This window comes from Leptonotus elevatus, chromosome 1 (genome assembly GCF_054856555.1).
Source record: "Leptonotus elevatus isolate MCC_2025b chromosome 1, RoL_Lele_1.0, whole genome shotgun sequence".
Taxonomy (NCBI): domain Eukaryota; kingdom Metazoa; phylum Chordata; class Actinopteri; order Syngnathiformes; family Syngnathidae; genus Leptonotus; species Leptonotus elevatus.
The window spans coordinates 49789270-49807365 of record NC_141239.1 but is presented as its reverse complement, the minus strand read 5'-3'; the positions used below and the strand labels follow the sequence as shown (position 1 = coordinate 49807365).

General features: G+C 37.9%; 1 protein-coding gene and 1 pseudogene across 2 annotated transcripts; one reads left to right on the top strand and one right to left on the bottom strand.

Moving 5' to 3' along the window:
• Positions 1-629: 629 nt before the first annotated feature.
• Positions 630-8665, top strand: cd9r (CD9 molecule related). 2 transcript variants are annotated; one of them, XM_086067115.1, is made up of 9 exons: positions 630-741; positions 941-1028; positions 1890-1995; positions 2338-2435; positions 4141-4215; positions 4295-4396; positions 5718-5813; positions 5880-5963; positions 8130-8665. In XM_086067115.1, the coding sequence occupies exons 2-9, from the start codon at positions 963-965 to the stop codon at positions 8217-8219; spliced, it is 717 nt and encodes a 238-aa protein (XP_085923241.1). In that variant the 5' UTR covers positions 630-741; positions 941-962; the 3' UTR covers positions 8220-8665. The 2 variants fall into 2 exon arrangements, with proteins under 2 accessions (XP_085923241.1, XP_085923236.1); XM_086067110.1 differs by having other exon boundaries at positions 6870-8665.
• Positions 8666-9011: 346 nt separating this feature from the next.
• Positions 9012-17649, bottom strand: LOC147184262 (uncharacterized; annotated as a pseudogene).
• Positions 17650-18096: the final 447 nt, after the last annotated feature.

Here is an 18096-nt window from a genome sequence, read left to right as displayed (position 1 = left end):
CCAAACTAGGGTAGCTGTTGGTTAATTTACAACTGTTCCACTGTTGCTCAGATAAATCAGTAGAAAATATGTTCAGCGCATTAATTTCCTGTAGATTAGACAATTGTAAAAGTTTTTTTTTTTTTTTTTTTTACAGATTTGAACCGAAAAAGCAACCATCTACTGCACTGGCACATCATGATGCTGTTCAAATTCTGATAGGCCCTAGAAAACTAGACCCAAAACCTTGTTTTTGGTATACAAAGCTCGCTCTGGATGTTCTTAATTAATAATCATAACCATCCCTCTTTTTGTATATTTAATTTGATAATCTGTGCGTGATTTCCCTGTATTCTAATACTGGTATTACAACTTGACTTCTATGCCTTTCAGCATTTATCTGTAAACATAAACCACTTTTGCTTTGTGTTTGAAGGGTGCTTTTTAAACTTGCCTATTATCATACACAAATGATTGTGCTATCGGCGCAAACATTTACACTGTTTCTTATAGCCCAGTTCGCCATGTGATACAAAACATCGATTGTAAGGTGTTTCCGTTTCGTTTCTGCTGTTGGATCCTCCCCATGCGCATCCCGTCACACTATTGGTTTGTTTTGTGTCGGTCACAGTCGCTCAGACTATCACATCATTGAACCCGCCCTAAAAGGTGGGGATTAATGGTTCTTCGTTTATGTACAGTTAACAGAATCTCGAGTTGAGTTCTGGAGTCGTACGCGGTCAGCCTGTCCTCCTCATACAGGTAGGTGAAGGAAACACGGATATTATTATGATAATAAGCAGATGATGCGTGGTTCATATTGATGGCGGAGCCAGAGTGCTTATACGATAACGATGGTACCTTTTGTGCCCAACCGGTCAAATTATTTGGAAAATAGAAGTGGCGCGATGCAAGCATGTATGTATATCAAGTGATGCGCTAACAGCGGCTTACATTACAGATTCGTCACATCGCGAATAATCATGGCTCTGGACGGATGTGGCCTCGTTTGCAAATATATCCTCTTCCTCTTCAACCTGATTTTTGCGGTAAGTCTGGACTCCACTCTGAACATAGTGGCTGTGTTTTGGAATTGGAACATAATAATCTTATGGTCGTTTTTGTAGTATGGCTTTCGTTTGTATACAAGTGAACCAATCAGACTTTATTTCTTTGGACGTATTGGATCAGTAATCTGGCCTGGGGGAAACATTTTGATCTAATGACATAATGTGTTAAGCGAGTTTCCAAAGAAGTGGGCTTGACTCCTCGCTTTAGTTTCGTTTCTTTAGAAAAGCAACCCGATACCCTCCCTTGGATAGTTTTTATTTCCCTCACAGAGACTCAGACAAAAGTACCGTACTGCTGCAGCTCCTTTTATGCAATAAAAGTTAGATAAAAAGTACAAACTCTGAAATGTATGTACAGTATTTGAGTATTAATAGTCGATTTGCTAATTTGGCACAACAAATACTTGTGCAGACAAAATAGCTTCCTTCTTTATTAATTGCATAATACCCGATTTAGAAGGAATTAAATGTTATCAAAACAACGTTGCTTTGATGATTTTGTGAACTGACTAACAAAGAGAAAAGCTCAATTAGGTAATGATGACATTTTTGAAGATCTAAGTGGGTAAACTGACTAGCTGACACGAGACAACAAATATTCTCACAAATTCTGACATAATCAAACAATTCTCTTAAATTAAGCAATGGATGGAAATATCTAGTTTAGTTTTTGTTTTGATAGTGTTTATTAAGCTTTGCAATTGGTTAGGGTCAGTCAAAAACTTCCATTTGTGTGCTGTGTCTTGGCAGCTGACCAAACAAAAGGATGCAAAAAAGAAAAATATGAAGCCAGTGGACTTTTTTTTGTGTACTTCACATGAACAAGTTTTTGTTTTGCAGGTGCTGGGTTGTGCCTTTCTGGGTCTGGGCCTGTGGCTGAGGTTCAGTGACAACACCAGACCAATCTTTGAAATTAACGCCCTTAACTCCAGCACATTTGTGTTGGGTGAGTTTGGTGTTTATCCTTTGCCCAACCACATGACGTATGAGATGTGTACTGTGTTTGTAGCTGATGTCATGTTTACAAACATGTAAAAGCTCTCTAAAACCCAAACTATTCAAGTTAAATAAATTCAAAAAAAACAACCAATCATCAGCAACATGAACCGATTTAGGAATTTATAACTTTTTGACTGGTTTAACTTTATAAATATTGAGGATGATTCATTAGTTTGTGTACCATTGCATTTTTTAAAATCCAAACTCATTTTTGGATTCAAATCAGTTTTTGTTACACCCCCTGTTTTTTTGTTTCATTCACTTAAAATTGCTCTCTCTTTGAATTAAGGTGTGATTTTACTGATAGCGCTTGGCACAGTGATGTTGGTCGTGGTTACGGTTGGAGAATACGGGGCCTGCAGTGAGAAGAAATGTGCTCTCCAAGTGGTGAGATGCTTTCCTCTTTAGACCATTTGAACTTTAATGATACATATTATGCTTGGAAGAGGCGATACAACCTAAAAATTAAATGTAACTTCTTTTTTTCCCCCAAAATTTTGATTTCTAATACTTTTACCCCTTCTGCTCACAGAAAAAGTTAAATAAAGACATAAAAAAAAAATAGCATAATAAAATGAGCCCTCAAACGGCATTGCATATGTCTGTCATATCTTGGGGAATTCTCAGTGATTTGGGAGGCTTTCATACAGACACATTCCCTGTTATCGAGCCTTAGGAGGTACCGCTGGACATATGATTTTGATGAAGTTGTTTTCTTCATCATTTTATCACTGACCTTTTCTGTTAAAACATCTAACATTTTGAGGTGTCTGGGCTGGTCCATCAATATTGTAGAAGACTAAAAGTACAAGCTGAAGTATTGAAAAACAAATCTGAGGCTAAGCATTAGATCAACTACACAGTGTCAAATATTTCACGATATTGTTTTTTGAAATCTGAATATAGCAAACACAAATTCTCATATGCGTTTAATGAATTTGTACAATAGTTTCACTTTTTGAATTGAGCAACAGAAATTAAATGTACAATTCCATGATTGAAATGGCAGGGTCAGAAATGCTGATCCCATGTATATTGTGGTGGCCGTGGCTTAGGGTGTAGCGACGGTCGCTCAGTAATCAGAAGGTCGGCTGTTCGATCCCCGCTCTCCCCAAGTCATGTGTCGTTGTGTCCTTGGGCAAGGCACTTCCCACACATTTGCCTCCAGTGTTACTCACACTGGTGTATGAAAGGTGAGAATGTTAGGTGGTGGTCGGAGGGGCTGTAGGTGCACACTGGCAGCCACACTTCCGTCAGCCTGCCTCAGGGCAGCTGTGGCTACTTAAGTAGCTTACCGCCACCACGGTGTGAATGTGTGAGTGCATGGATAATGTATCCATTCTATTGTAACGCGTCTTTGAGTGTCTAGAAAAGCGCTTTATAAATCTGATGCATTATTATTATTATTATTATTAACCTTCAAAAGTGATTTTGAAGCAAAATGCAAAACATAGTTTAAGTTTACTTTATTGCAATAGCATAACCAACAACTTGAATTCAAATATACTAACATTGTGGTAACCATGCCAGTGTTTATTCAACATACAGCAAGTTAGCATGTAAGTAAATACGTTTTAGTATCATGGTCCGGAAGTGAAACCATCTCAAAAAGTAGCTGATAACAGTTTCACTTCCCTTTTTCTAGAAAGAAGTAATTATATCCTACTCGGTGAATTTTGCCTCGCCTTCTTAAAGGCACATAAAGTAACTAAAACACACCAGTAAAATACGTACAGTGCTTTCTATACATTTTAAACTAGCATTTTTTTTTCTGTTCAAATATCCAATATGTTAACGGTGTGGGAGGAGTAAAACAGTTGAATTTTTTAAATTATTATATGGTCTATAGTTTCACCTATTGCAGGTGGGTCTTATGTAACATATCCCTCACTTCTACTGTATTTTTATTGTATACATAGAAAATTCCTCAGTGTGAGGTCGTGTGCTATTCTACACCACTGAACTATAACCACAATAAAAACATGGTTAATAGCACACATTTCCTAATTATATATATTACAATGTTGTGTTGGGTAAATGTGAAGCCATCCTCAACAGACGACGATGATAGAATCTCAACTTGCTCTTTCAGTTCTCGGTTCTCTTGTTCATCCTGGCGGTTGCAGAGATCGTTGTTGGTGTGCTTGCTTACACCAAGAGGGAAGAGGTAAGAGTGACCAGAAAACAGAGGCCTAACCAATAGAAATTGGGTAATTACAAATCAATTTTTGTTCCGTCATTTGAAGGTTGGGATGAGAGTCACAGAGTTCTACACTAGCATCTATACTCTGCATGCAGCCAGTGGAGATGCTGGCCTTGCTGTCACACTCATGTTCGTTCATGAGATGGTGAGAACAAATGCTCCTCGAAATTTCTATACTGCTACTGTTTGTAATTGCTGAATTATTCTTCTTTTAATTCACTTGACTTAATGAGTTTCCCAATTTGAGTTTTCCAAGTAGAGATTGTATATATATATATGTGTGTGTATACAGTGCTGCTTAAAAGTTTGTGAACCTCTTGAGCAATTTGGACTTTCCAATTGTTTCAACCTGATTTTGTTGTTCAATCTGAACCATTATATTTTAGATGAAATAACAGGTGTAGGTTTATCAATTCTATGCATTGTTTTTGTTTTTTAAATCAATTGTGTCGTCAAAACTAAATTAAAAATAGTTTTTGGTTAATTCGTGTAGGTGCAAAAATAAGTGAACCCTGAGCTGCATTGCTTAAAACAAGCAGTCAAGTAGGAACAGGTACGACAAATTGGTAGCTAAACTAACCACTGAAATGGACCAATGAAATTTAGCGAAGAAATTGTGCATCACTGACTGAAACGGAGACAAAACCACGTCACTTTAGTCTTACCCAGGTCAACCCATACAGGTCAACCATGCTGAGAGGGAGAGAAATCTCAGGGGACCTCAGGAAGTGGGTAGTGACAGCACATCTGTCTGGGGAAAGCTAGAAAGTCATCTAAAAAAAAAAAGAGCTTCATCATTCCACTGTGAAGCAGATCATATGCAACTAGAGAACACTGAAAATTACTACAGTCATGCCTAGAAGTGGACGACCTGCGCTCTTGCTCTCTCTTTCTCTATATATATACACTATTTTGAAAATAAATGTATTGTTAAGAGATGTTTAGCTTAAAATTGTCCAAATTATTTTCTCAACGGCCACCTCCTCCCTAAAAAAAAAGAAGATAAAATACCACCCCAAAAATAAAAATGGGTAAAAAATAAAAATGCAAATTTGTGTGCATGTATTTCAGTTTAATTACTTTATAAAACTGGATTATTTATTTACAGTCTCATCATGGTTTAATATTCATATGTAAAATACATAACCTGTTTTCCGGGGGAACTGGATGGATTACTGGAATTTCGGATTATTTCAAAGGAATATTTCCAAGCAAGTTACAGAATTACAAGCTTGGTCAGAGAACAAATTAAAGTCGTATGTCAAGTTACCGTGGGCCACTTCCATTACAACCACAAACATGGATGAAGAAGATGACTGCTGCTTGTTAATTGAGTGGAGTTGATACTTCTTACAGTATATGTTCGCAGAGAAAATATTTGGAATAAGTCGCTCAAATGTTCTCACTTGACAGTGGTTATAAAGATCTTCCGTTTTAACACACCTTCATCTTCCTCCATCTTGCAGCTTCATTGTTGCGGCGTGACAGGGATCACGTTGTTGGAGTCTGTTAAACAGACCTGCCCGAAGCCAACAGGGTTCTTGGAACAGATCGTCATGCCTGTAAGATGCCCCCTTCAGAGATTTTGGGTGCCATGGATGTGCTCAGTTTCTGGTTTTTGCTTTCAGACATGTCCTGGTGTTATCACTGATTTCTTCAATAGCAACGCACCAATGGTGATGGCCATCTTCATTGGAACAGGCGCTCTGTTGGTAAGCTAAAAATCAAGCAAATTCAATCTCAGGTTGCATGGATGAAATCAAGCTACAGAAGTAGGAAAAATACATTATAGTTGATTTTGGAAATAGGGAATATAGATTGGACAGTCGAGCATATAGTGAAAATCCACGCATAACGAGCGATTTAAACCCCCAAATTTCTTTATGCGTTTTCCACAAAAAAACGGGGGGAAAGAGGCAACCCCGCTTAATAAAAAAAACAAATAAAAACTATTAAAACAGATCTTATTTAAAAAGAAAATATGCAAATCTGTGGGTGCTGAACCGTGAATATAGGGTGTCTATTCTGTTAGCCCGAACCATACAGCTCAATTCTTAAGAAGGGTGTGTGTGTGGTTGAATTTTTCTGCTACATGGCAGTAGTGATTTGAAATTCAAGTTTATGCCTTCAGCAGCTCAAGTCATTATAGGCCTAGATGATTAAATGATTTTATTGAAACACATTTTTATATTTTTTGCATCCATCTTTGATTTAAAAAAAACAACAACCCTCATCTACAAATTACATGGCCAGATACTTGATCTGTTCTAAAAATCAAATTGGCCCTTGAGCACAAAAGTTTGACCAGTGCGGTGTAAATTCAACGTGTAAGATAAATTGTTTTGAACCAGTTATGAGCAGAAAAAAAAATGTTTGTTCCACATTTGACTTGCTCAAATGTTACCATTTCAAGACATTGTGTAGGTTGTATACAAAATGTGATGGAATTTTTTTTTTAATGAAAAACTGTGATAGACAGAATTCATGGTGGATCTTACAGTCATGTTCTAACCACTTGAAACTCTGTCCCCATCTTTTCTTTCATCCATTTTAATCAAATTTTCTGCCTTTGATCACCCCCCCCCCCACACACACACACACACTCTCCACAAACAAAGATCATTGCTCTAATATGCAGCACGATCCTCAATCAGAAGCTCAATGTGTCCAGCTCATCTCCTCAGTACATCATTTTGACCAACGCTTCTCCATCCCTGCCTAACCTGTCTCAGAATGAGCTCATCCTCAGCTCGTACCCTGACCAAGAACCTGCCATCTTGACTCCTCTCACAGAGGCCAACACCACTGTGGCCCAGACTTAGTCTGCTCATGTTCATAAAAAAAAAAAAAAAAAAAAAAAAAAAATCCACAATAAAAACATGATACTTTTTACTTAGCACACACAAATTAACAATTTCTTAAATGTACACCACGTAGTAACTATGACAAAACAAATTACACTAGTGTCATTAAAAAAGCTGTTTTTCTTGTTAGAGTTGACCATAGTCATTTTCTTTGTATGCAGGTTTGAAGGGATATTCAACACAAAATCAACTTTATTTTTTTCTTTCTGATAAACTGTATGAACGGGTGTCTACCAACGCCATCTCAATGTCCTAGTCGTTATTTTGACATTTTAGCGCATGTTTGTTGAAAGCTTGAATTTGGGGCAAAAACGGTGTGTGTGGTGCCATCTTCAGATTAAATACTGGGATAAACAAAATTTGGCTGTATGTCCTCTCATTGGACAAGAAGTGATTTACGTCGTCACTTGTACAATATGACGTAGCCGTTCTGCCACCCACCAGCTCAGTCTTGTACACGCCTCCTTATTTTAAATGAGAGTTGGAGTAGTAGCGTTTAGCAAACATCTTTATACCCATTTTTAGATGAGTGATTTGTTAGCATAGCATTTGGTTAGATTTAGCTTAGCTTGTCATAGTGTAGAAATGATTTAGATTGTAGTTTTCACTGCTGCTGTCAATCACAGCCAGACCACGCCCAACCCTCCTCATTCGCAAGCCCAACGGTCCTCCTGGAGCGCCGTTTTCAGTTACTAGCGGCTGGTGGAGCAAGAGTCCAAGCAGGAATATATAGGGAATTCTTCATCAGTAATAAACGGAGGTTTTCCCCCTCAATTTAACAATCTTAACTTTCACATTTCCATTCAAAACTCAGCAATTTCCCTTCCTTTCCTTGCTCCTGATATCATTACACCCTGTTCCTAGTCAGTGCCATATTACATCCTATACACAAGATGTAATAGGTTCACTCTTTTGCAGGTTTAATCTTAGCTGTCATGGAGGTCGGGGTGGTCATCCATTGCTTCATTCACCCTTGCTTTATTTCCCCCTTTACTTTCTGTGTCTGCATGACAGATCACTGCCCTGGTGTGCGCCATTATCCTCTTGAAAGAGATCAAGAAATCCCTGCTAGCCACCGCTGCCCACTACTCCGCTGTTTACTAGGTGGAGGATTCCCATTTCATTCTCGACTCTGCATCAAAATATCATTGCCACGTGTGCCATTATCTTAACGGCTGACGCAAAACTTGTATGCAAGCACTTGCTTTAAATCACCATTTTTGTCAACATTGGATTTACATTTCAGATACACTTAACAGCTCAATCAATTAGCTGTTCAGTGTAATACCATATCAGACACCCGTCATTGAAACTTAAGTTTATTATCAACAAGCATGTCAGGTTAAGAACTGGTCGGTGTCACCATTTGTCACTGAAAATTAGTCTATTAAATGTATAGTATAATAGCTAGACAACTTGTTTTATTTTGTGTAACCTAAGATTGGTTAAGGACCGTGTTGGATTTTTATTTTTCTCTTTTAGGAATTGTGAAAGATATTGACATTCTTCTTTCTTTCTTTTTGTAATAATAAACTGCTTTTGTAATACTATGGTGGTGAGTTTTGTGTCAAAAGTGCTGATTAATTCCAAAATCTCAACAATATTATTTTATATCAATCAAGTGTGCTTTTACAAAAATACTTAACTGCTTGGAGAGAGAGAAAAAATCCTCATGGATGTAATATCTGAAATATAATTAAAATTTTGCATGAAAATTTTAATTGACTGCTGGACTTGAGCCATTTTACAAGCATAGGCCTAATGTATTCCAAGCATGGTAAGGTTTAATTATGTCATGTTCCGTCTTAAGATAATGAAGGTGAGCACTAAATGTGATTGTTTTTCTGGTTAGTTATCAAGTACTAGCTTGCTGAAGTAGACATCGCACATCTTGTGCTACTCAGCCTGTAATAGAAAGGAGTTGGGATTAACAAGTCATTACGGTTGCCTTTAGTAACCCAAGAGGTTTGTGTACTTTATAGTCATCAAGACAGCAGGAACAGATTGCAGTATTGTACACCAGGGTCTTTATTTCCAAGCTCATACATCACTACTGAGACCTGTGAGGATAAAAAGAAAACATAAACAATTATTTTTCCTTTACATCTTAATATAGATCTTTTTTTTTCTCCCTCAGTTGGCCATTTGGAATCATAATGGAGGCATGCGTTAGATTTTTGAAACTCACTGCTAATGCAACCAACAATGCAGTCACCCTCTGCAACAGAGCACATTCCTGTCAGACGTACAAAATAAATCTAAAGACAAGGAAAGAATGGGAAAACATAATTATTACATTCATTTATAATTGTAGTCTTCTGAAAACCATTTACAAATGGTTTTAGTTAGTACTGTTGTCTGTTTAAAATACTACACTGAAAGTTGTCTGATATGTTTTGGTTTGGATACCTCTGGGTCCTTTGGGAGAGATAACATGCCCCAGTTGATGGAGGCAATGTGTAAGGGTAGTGGAAAAAGCGAGAGATCAAGAATAAGATCCTCCTGATGTGGTGGGTGCCAGAGCAACTTTAGATACAAAGGAAATGAAATGACAGTTTTGAATGCATAACGAAATGCCTACAATGCAGCTTTCTGCCCATTTTGCATTAGTTCAACAAAACTTGTGGCCTAAGAAAATTTGGTGCAAATCTACTTTGTATAACAACAGCAAAGTAGTAAAAGTTAATTTTTGAGTGCATTGCAAAATGTTAAAATTAATGATGGATAAATAAAGCTTCATGAAGCACTTTATTTTTCTTTATTTTTTTACTCCTCTTCTTGGCACTCTTGGTAAAGATGCAATGGACATTTAATCAATTTCAATTGCACTAGCCTTTATATTTAACCCAAGAGCACCATCTTAGAGGCGAAAAATAAATAAAGTTGCTTCATGAAGCTTGTGACAACCTGACATACTGTACCTGATGTGCAAGGATGTTGGAAATTCACTTCATATACAAAGGCAAAAATCATCAGTATGTCTGCATTCCATGGTTTCTTACATCACAGCCGTCCAGGACCACCTTGTAAATGTCCGGGTCAGACGTCGTCACCATCTGCAGTGAGCAGGGCACATTGACCTCTGAAGGCGGAGAAAACTGGGGTGCTGGAAGCTCCACTAAAGGGTCAGCTATCAAAAGGAAAACAAGAGCTCCCATTCCATGGTCAAGAAAGACATATGTCATTAGTCAAATTCATAGGACAATGGAAGCCTTGTAATTTAATGAATTATTATGAACACACACCCTGCCGGCTTGCCATTTCAACCAAAACAAGAGAAACAACTCTATAACGGCCAAACAAAGAATGACATGTTAACTTTTTACAGTGTTTTGTGGGTCGTGTCTACTTAGAGACTGAGTACAGTAATTGCAATTTCCTATAGGAAAGTTCCTTTAATGACTTAGCGTGTTCCATTTTGGGAAAGTTAAAGCTGAGGAACGAATCTCGCATGGTTTGGTATTAAAAGTTCTGAGTCAAGGTGTAACGCACTGTTGAGGTGAGGGTTTCTAATCAGAGGTAACAAAATTCATGTCTAGGCACTTGAGTCAAGACTGTGCTGCCATCTCGTGGCGAGCTAATGTAGCGAAATCAAACCAGCAACTTGAGTTCACACGAGTATGTTGATTCATATAAATACAAACAAAATATAAATAACAAAACTCTATAAGACAGCAATAAGCCTAAATGCTCAAATTCTTGAATTATGACATACACAGGCACTGTGTAAAACTGTTTTACCAGTCCTTTCAAAAAGCTTGTCCTCTTCCCCATCAAGTTGCTCAAAAAGTTTAAATGGGTGTTGCTGACCAATACAACTGGGATAGATGGAGAGGCCAAGAATCTGATAAGGCAGTTTCTTTTTCAGAGTTCATACTTCTTTCAGGGTTGACAAGGTAGTAGAAGTGGTGAAGGTAAGGATGCGCTTGGACCCCTTCAACATCCTCCGTCTCTTCCGTGGTTATCGGTGTTGAGGTTTGTTGAAATTCTGAACGTTTAGGTGGGTCAGCGGGGTCTTTAGATGAAGGTGGCATCACAGGATACATTTGATTATAGTGATCAGGGTAGTAGGGGTATACAGGAGGGGAAGGATGGCCAGACAACTGAACAGGAAAAATGGGAGAGGATTTTGGGGATGGGCCTGGATCAGAATCTTCGGGTGGGTCAGATTGAGGGATTTTGGGGTGATGGTAGAAGTGATAATATGGATTGAAGGCATTGCTTAGGGCTTGGACAGTATGTGCTTCAATTTGAAGCGGGGAGCCAGCAGTAACGAGCTGCTCAGTCACTCCTTGTAAAAGTGAAACCGCCTGAATTTCTGCATCCGTTGATCAAGGAGCGGTTTGAGCTCTAAAATGTTTCAATGAGTCCTTGACAAAATTCTCATGAGCGGGAACTTGATCGGCCTGCTGGGAGCCATCAAAAAGCAGAGACTGTGTACCAATTATGAGTTCAAGAGTTGAAGATTTGACAGTAGGAGGATAATATGCCACAGGATTCTTGCGTCGACGAGTTGGGTGGGGGTAGTAAAGGTGTGCCAGGTAAAAAGGTGGAGCCCATGGAAGCGACTCCACGGCTTTTGATTTGGTCCCTGACGTCTTACTTGGTAGATGAGAGCTGCTCACCACAGGCTGATGAGTTAAAGCGGACTCTTGAGAAGGGAAAATGGGGCAGGCCAGAGTAAATGTATTCTCTCCAATCTGAAAATGAAGAGTGTGTTTTCCATCCTGAGAAGAAAATAAGGTAACTTTGTGAGGTCACATCGGAAATGACATAATAGAAATGTCTGCTCCATGTTAGGTAGTCATTTTTAAACCGTTATATTTTGCGTCTGTCTACTTCTGAGATTGAATAGGTCATTTTTCCTGTAATCTTTCCTGTAGTGGGTCTTGATGGGATTAAGTTAATAGGCCTACATGAAACTTCCATAAATTGGTTGCAATGCAGTTCTACACGACATACACAACTCCCTCTGAAACAGTCTGAGCATTATTTATGCCATACGTAAACTTGAAATATTTGAATCCCTATTAGAGTGGACAAGTGTAGAAAATTTAGATAACTGGCAAATATTACGTATATCGTTATCTATCCTAGTATGATGAGCAAAACAGTAACAGAACAAGAAAGAATAGAATAGAATTGACTGTGATGCCACATGTAATGAAGTAACTTGTCGACAATTCATAAATATTTCATTCATGTGTCCACCTTAATACGGCTTACCCTTAAGCCTCACTTCTTGTGAAGCAGGAAGTCTGACATCCATACCATGAGGGGAGCAACAGAGTGAGTCCCCCTCCATAGCAGAGGCAGCACATAACTGTCTCCCTAGTCATTGCAAATCCTTTATTATTTTTAGGGTTATTGAAGATAAGATTCTTTATTGGTCATGTGCAAGTAGAACACAAAATAAAATTACAGAACTTTTTTTTAGGGCCTCCCAGTGACATCCTATATACAAAATCTATTATACAAAACGTACTGTACCTGTCGTGTGACATGGCAGGCATCATACTGGGCTATCAAGCTGAGGTCTCGCCATGTGGTCTCCACAGAGTAACCACATTGAGGTGACAGCTGGGAGAGGCGAATGGATGATCCATTCTCTGGTTTAAATACAAAACAAAAATTCAGTGAATTAAGTTTGTATATTTCAAAAGAAAATCCAGATGTAAAGTGAGTGTGCAATAAAACCAAAAATCTCAGACTAGACCTTGAAGAAGCTGCGAGTTCACCTCGGTCCAGCAGGAGCTGTACAGCTTGTCTCCTCCTGACAATTAGGGTCATGGCGGTGTCTCCACAATCCACCTCAGGCTGATGCTTCTGCCAGACCTCCTCGGAGCCATCGAGCCGCTGACCTGGCATCCTCACTTTACCTTTTCCTTGTGAGTGGACTGACAAGGAACAGCAACCACAAGACAGGAGAGTGTTGCACACCTGTCCTCTTGGGACATAATCTCACAATGCAATTTTACATATAGAATGGATAAGGGGTGAGTCAAGCACCATTACCAAATGATTTGACTTGAATGCCAACAGGAGAAAATCAAAATTTAACCAATTTTCACACATGAACTCATTGACTGCCATTGACGACTATAGACGTCAAAAATTCATGTGAAGTATTTCTATTAGTTAAAAAAAAAATCAATTTCATTTCATTTTTGATGAAAACCTAGATTTTTATTTTGTACATTTATAACAGATATAAAATTATCATGCGATTAAGTACGATTAAATGCCCCTTATTTTTTAATTGGGACCGTCAGGCGATTACATTTTTTAATTGTAATTAATAACATGACTTCACTAGTTAACTAACGATTAATCTGGCCTAAATTTATGTATTTATATAATTATTATTAATATATTAAATATTTTTTCCCCTAGGTTTTCATACTCTTGTTAGCAAAAGTGGAGAAAAAACAGTTAAACTAATAGAAATAGTTCAAATGATTTTTTGACGTCTATAGCCGCCAATGGCAGTGAATGAGTTAAAGAGCCAAGCCACCTTTCTGCCAGATTAACCATTTGTATCAACGACAGTAGGTCCGAACGACATTAAAGAAATCCTTGCTGTGTAATTGGCTTAACAAAACACTCATATTAAAAAGGGTGGCCAGGTGGTTGCTAATGACTATTAATATTATAAGTGTGTATGCGTTTTTACTCCCACTTCACAAATAGGTGTGAACATATGCCCTGCGGTGAGCTGGCAACGAGTCCAGTAAGGAAGCCGTTTGAGCATTTATGCAATATTATTGATTTGAGATCCAACTTAAAGGGGAAAGTCAACCTTAAATATTTCTTGACAATAACATGTTATATATGACCTCACTAGGCTTAACATGACATTCTGATTAATATTACATTTGTGGAATTTGACTTATGCAGCAAGCCGTTTTTCCTTATTAGTAAGACAATATAGCACAATAGTACACTTGTAGAATAACTATGTTATAATAGTAATTCAGTATGCATGGGTGAAGGGTCAATATCATTATAAAGTGTTTTTGATTTTTTTAGTGGTGGTTATATAAAAGGAAAAAAAAGGGTCATTCCATGCCAAATCACCCAAAACATTTTAACCAAGCAGATTTGAATTAATTATGGGCCTGCTAAGCGGAGCAAGCAGCAGCGAAGCTGCTGCTTGCGGAGCAAGCAGGCACATATTACTATCCACCCTAGAAAAGTGTTTAATATTATTATGGGCCTGCTAAGCGGAGCAAGCAGCAGCGAAGCTGCTGCTTGCGGAGCAAGCAGGCACATATTACTATCCACCCTAGAAAAGTGTTTAATATTATTATGGGCCTGCTGCGAAGCAGAAGGCACATATTACTATCCTATTATGGGCCTGCTGCGAAGCAGAAGGCACATATTACTATCCTAGAAAAAGGGAAAAAGGGTTTATTATTTTCCGCAAAAATGCGGCCCGTACCGTAGATCGCACCGGGACAAATGAGGTATCAAACGATGCGGCTCGATCTGACTCGGTGCGCTATTATTTTTATAAGAATTCCCAGTTACCATGGCGACGCTATTCCCAAAAAACTCCCAAATAAAAGTCCCATAGGAATGAATGGGAAAAGGAAAGACAAAATCACACATCAAGCACCTTTTTCAAAGAGACGCTGCGCGCGCATACGTTAACCGATTGATATGAATTTTAGCTCATTTTGTTGGAATTTTTCCCATCTTTAGCTCAGTGTCAAAAAAAAAATTAAGGAATGAAAGCTCTTCCCCCTGTGCGGGTTCAAAGACAGTGAGTGTAATCGCCACTCTGATACCCAATTAAGGTCTGAGTGCTGGGAACCAAAAAATATATTTCCAAAAGTTTCACTTCAACTCGTCACCATGGCCACAATCTTTGCTCACTAGACATCAAATTCGCACATTTTGTAGCCACAAGCCTCTGCTTTCTGAAGAACTAAGTTTTATTTGGCTAAGGTGTCATTTAGTACCTTTATTTTCACTTTAAGCGAGGAGAAGTCGCACATTTTTGATCTCTTTTCAATGTAATTTTCGCCGTTTTTCCCTCTTCATTTTCGATCAATCATAAGTTTTCAACCTGCTCTCATTTGGTCATTTTTCATCCGATTAAAAAACTGAGAACATGCTCGCGTTCCCCAAACCCTTGCCGTTCTAACGAGCCATTTCTGGAATCTGCATCTTCAACCGTTAAGTCGCGAGAGGCTTTTGTTTGAGGTGAGCGTAATCCTATACAAATCAATGGAGTGTTGGTGCGTGACGTCTCCTCACAACTTAAAATCAAATGTGTGTGCGTGAATGTGCATGTTTTGTAAAGGGGCAGTGAGATACTGTTAATTATGGTAGATTCCACATTTCTTGACCGATTTCAATGGTTTGAATTTTAAACTGTTCAGCTCATTGAAATGTTAGTTAAAATCAAATGTGTGTGCGTGAATGTGCATGTTTCTTAAAGGGGCAGTAACATATTGTTGATTATGGTTAACTTTTACATTTCTTGAGCGATTTCAATGGTTTAAATTTTAAACTGTTCAGCTCATTGAAATGTTGGTTAAAATCAAATGTGTGTGCGTGAATGTGCATGTTTCTTAAAGGGGCAGTAATACTTTTAGTAGATTATGGTTAACTTCCACATTTCTTGAGCGATTTCAATGGTTGAAAGTTTAAACTGTTCAGCTCATTGAAAAGAGTTAGCAGGCCCATTCAAAATTTCCGCGGGAATTTTTCTAGTTAAACTTATTGTACATGTTGATAGTGATGGCGCAACGCTAAATCTCAAATTTTAGGTCAATCGGAGCAGGGGTTCGGGAGCTAAGGCCTGCCAAATTTGAATATTTTTTAGATTGGGCATGCCCGCTTTCGTTTGAACCCTTAAATCTCAGGAACTGCTAGTTAATCTTCACAAAACTGGTATTGTTGGAAAGGGATTTTAACAAGGATTCAGAAATCGCCAATCGTTATGATGATTGCTGCATATTTTAGTCACTTTTTTTACTTTTGTTTTAATTGACCTTGAAATTGACCTTGTGGGTTACATGACTTTAAAAAAATTATTACAATGTCTCTCACATGTTCTGTAAAATACGTTTTAGAGAGGTAAAAATAAAAATAAAATTGTTTAGCAGCCCTGCAACTATCAACATGCACAGCAAGTTTCATTCAAATCAATTTCCGCTTGATTTAACTTACTGGGTGATTTGGCATGGAATGACCCCCTTGTTTCTTAAGTGCCCCTGCTCATTTCAAATGCTTAGTACAACTAAAAAGCAGATTGGTTTGATCAATATTATAAATGACAACAAAAACTGCTCACAAAAGTTGAATTTTAGAAATGATCAAGACATTTTCCAAAGGTTCTGTTGAATAATAATCAAAAACACTTCATAAGTTCTACACTAATTGCTATGACACTGTACTGCCAAAAACGGCATGTTTTTGTGTGTCATTTAGTCACTTTTAGTCACACCAGGCATTAAAATGAGCAAGAAATTGAAGAAAACATGGCGGTCTCAATTTTTTTTTCTTTCATGACTGCATGTGTGACATTTCTGGAATTACTCACCCATTATGAGAATGTAGCCCAAAAACAAAACACTGAAGTCTTATTAAAAGTGACCAAACATTTGCACACATACCAGTGCAATGACAAGTCACTTAAATAAAATGCCTCTCCTTCACTTTGACACATGCCTACTAGTTGGAACTAGTAGTGTAGTGGGATACAAGTACAGAACAATTTTACTAGAAAGCCACAGTCATTCTATTGTACGGAGTTATCCAATGAGGGAGGACAAAAAGTAGTAATGAAAAGTGCAACTAATACTAGTATGCTCTAGCTTATAGTCACTAAATGCGGACAAGCGAGATGGACAATCAATGTCAGCTAATTGGTTGGAAACACTTAAAAACACAACAATTAGCAAGATTGGTCAGAATAATTTGACCATTCAAAGCTATTGAAAATGTTGAAGAAATCAAGAAGTGGCACTTCTCTCCATGCATACCGGTAACGTCTGAATGAGGCTGGCGGTCCACGTGACGATGAGGAATGTTTGCTTCAAGTTGACCAGTGATGAAAAACTTCCCGTAGACCACATGCTGGATTTGACCCGAGCTGCAGTCCTTATTTGAAAGCTTCACAGAAACAACAGTCTCCTCCCTTTCCATTTTCTTTGTCTTACCACGTGGTAAAAGTTTGGTCTCTTTCAGAAGAAGACGCCATGTTGTGTTTGGGCTGCTGGTCGGTTTCCTGGTTAAAACTTTGTCTCCACGTTCGGTCATTGTTCTTAGCGTTGTCTGCAATTAATGTAGATATTCCAGAGAATTCTACTTGCCTGCTTGAATGTAATTGTTGTCGCTCTCCGTCTTCTCGGCTCAAATTATTTTTGAGGTTTTTCGTTGTTGCACTGTTAGGGCTGCCTTTTAAAGCGGAGTGAGAGTGGTAAGAGGCTGGTTTGCAGATCACATGGGGTAGAGTTATTATTAAGATGGTGGAAATATGGAAGACGGCGATGTGATAATATCGTTTGTGTCTCAAATACATTTCCAAGGTGAGTTTCTTTCTGTGCATCAAAACAGATACCTGGAGAAAAAAACTTTTATGACCTCTTGGCAACACACCTGTTCGCCAGTTGGAAAATTGGCCCTGAAAATTTACTATGTGACCAGAAGTTAATACAATATGTTCATTGAATGTTTCTATTGTTGGAAATTAACATGATTTGGACATTGTTTTGACAACATGTTAGTTTAAAAAATTTAATAAAAAATATAATATTGTAAAAAACGTACTGTATTGTATTTTCTCATTTATTATTATGACAAATACAATATTGGCAAAAGAAAAACTGATGCTGAAATGTACAAAAGTAAAACTTAATTTTTGTTTGCCAGATTGAAAATTAGATACAACAAACAAAAAACACTTCTCTGCACACAAGATAACTTCCCTTTTAATTTTTTTTTTTAATTTGCACAGTGCTCATATCCT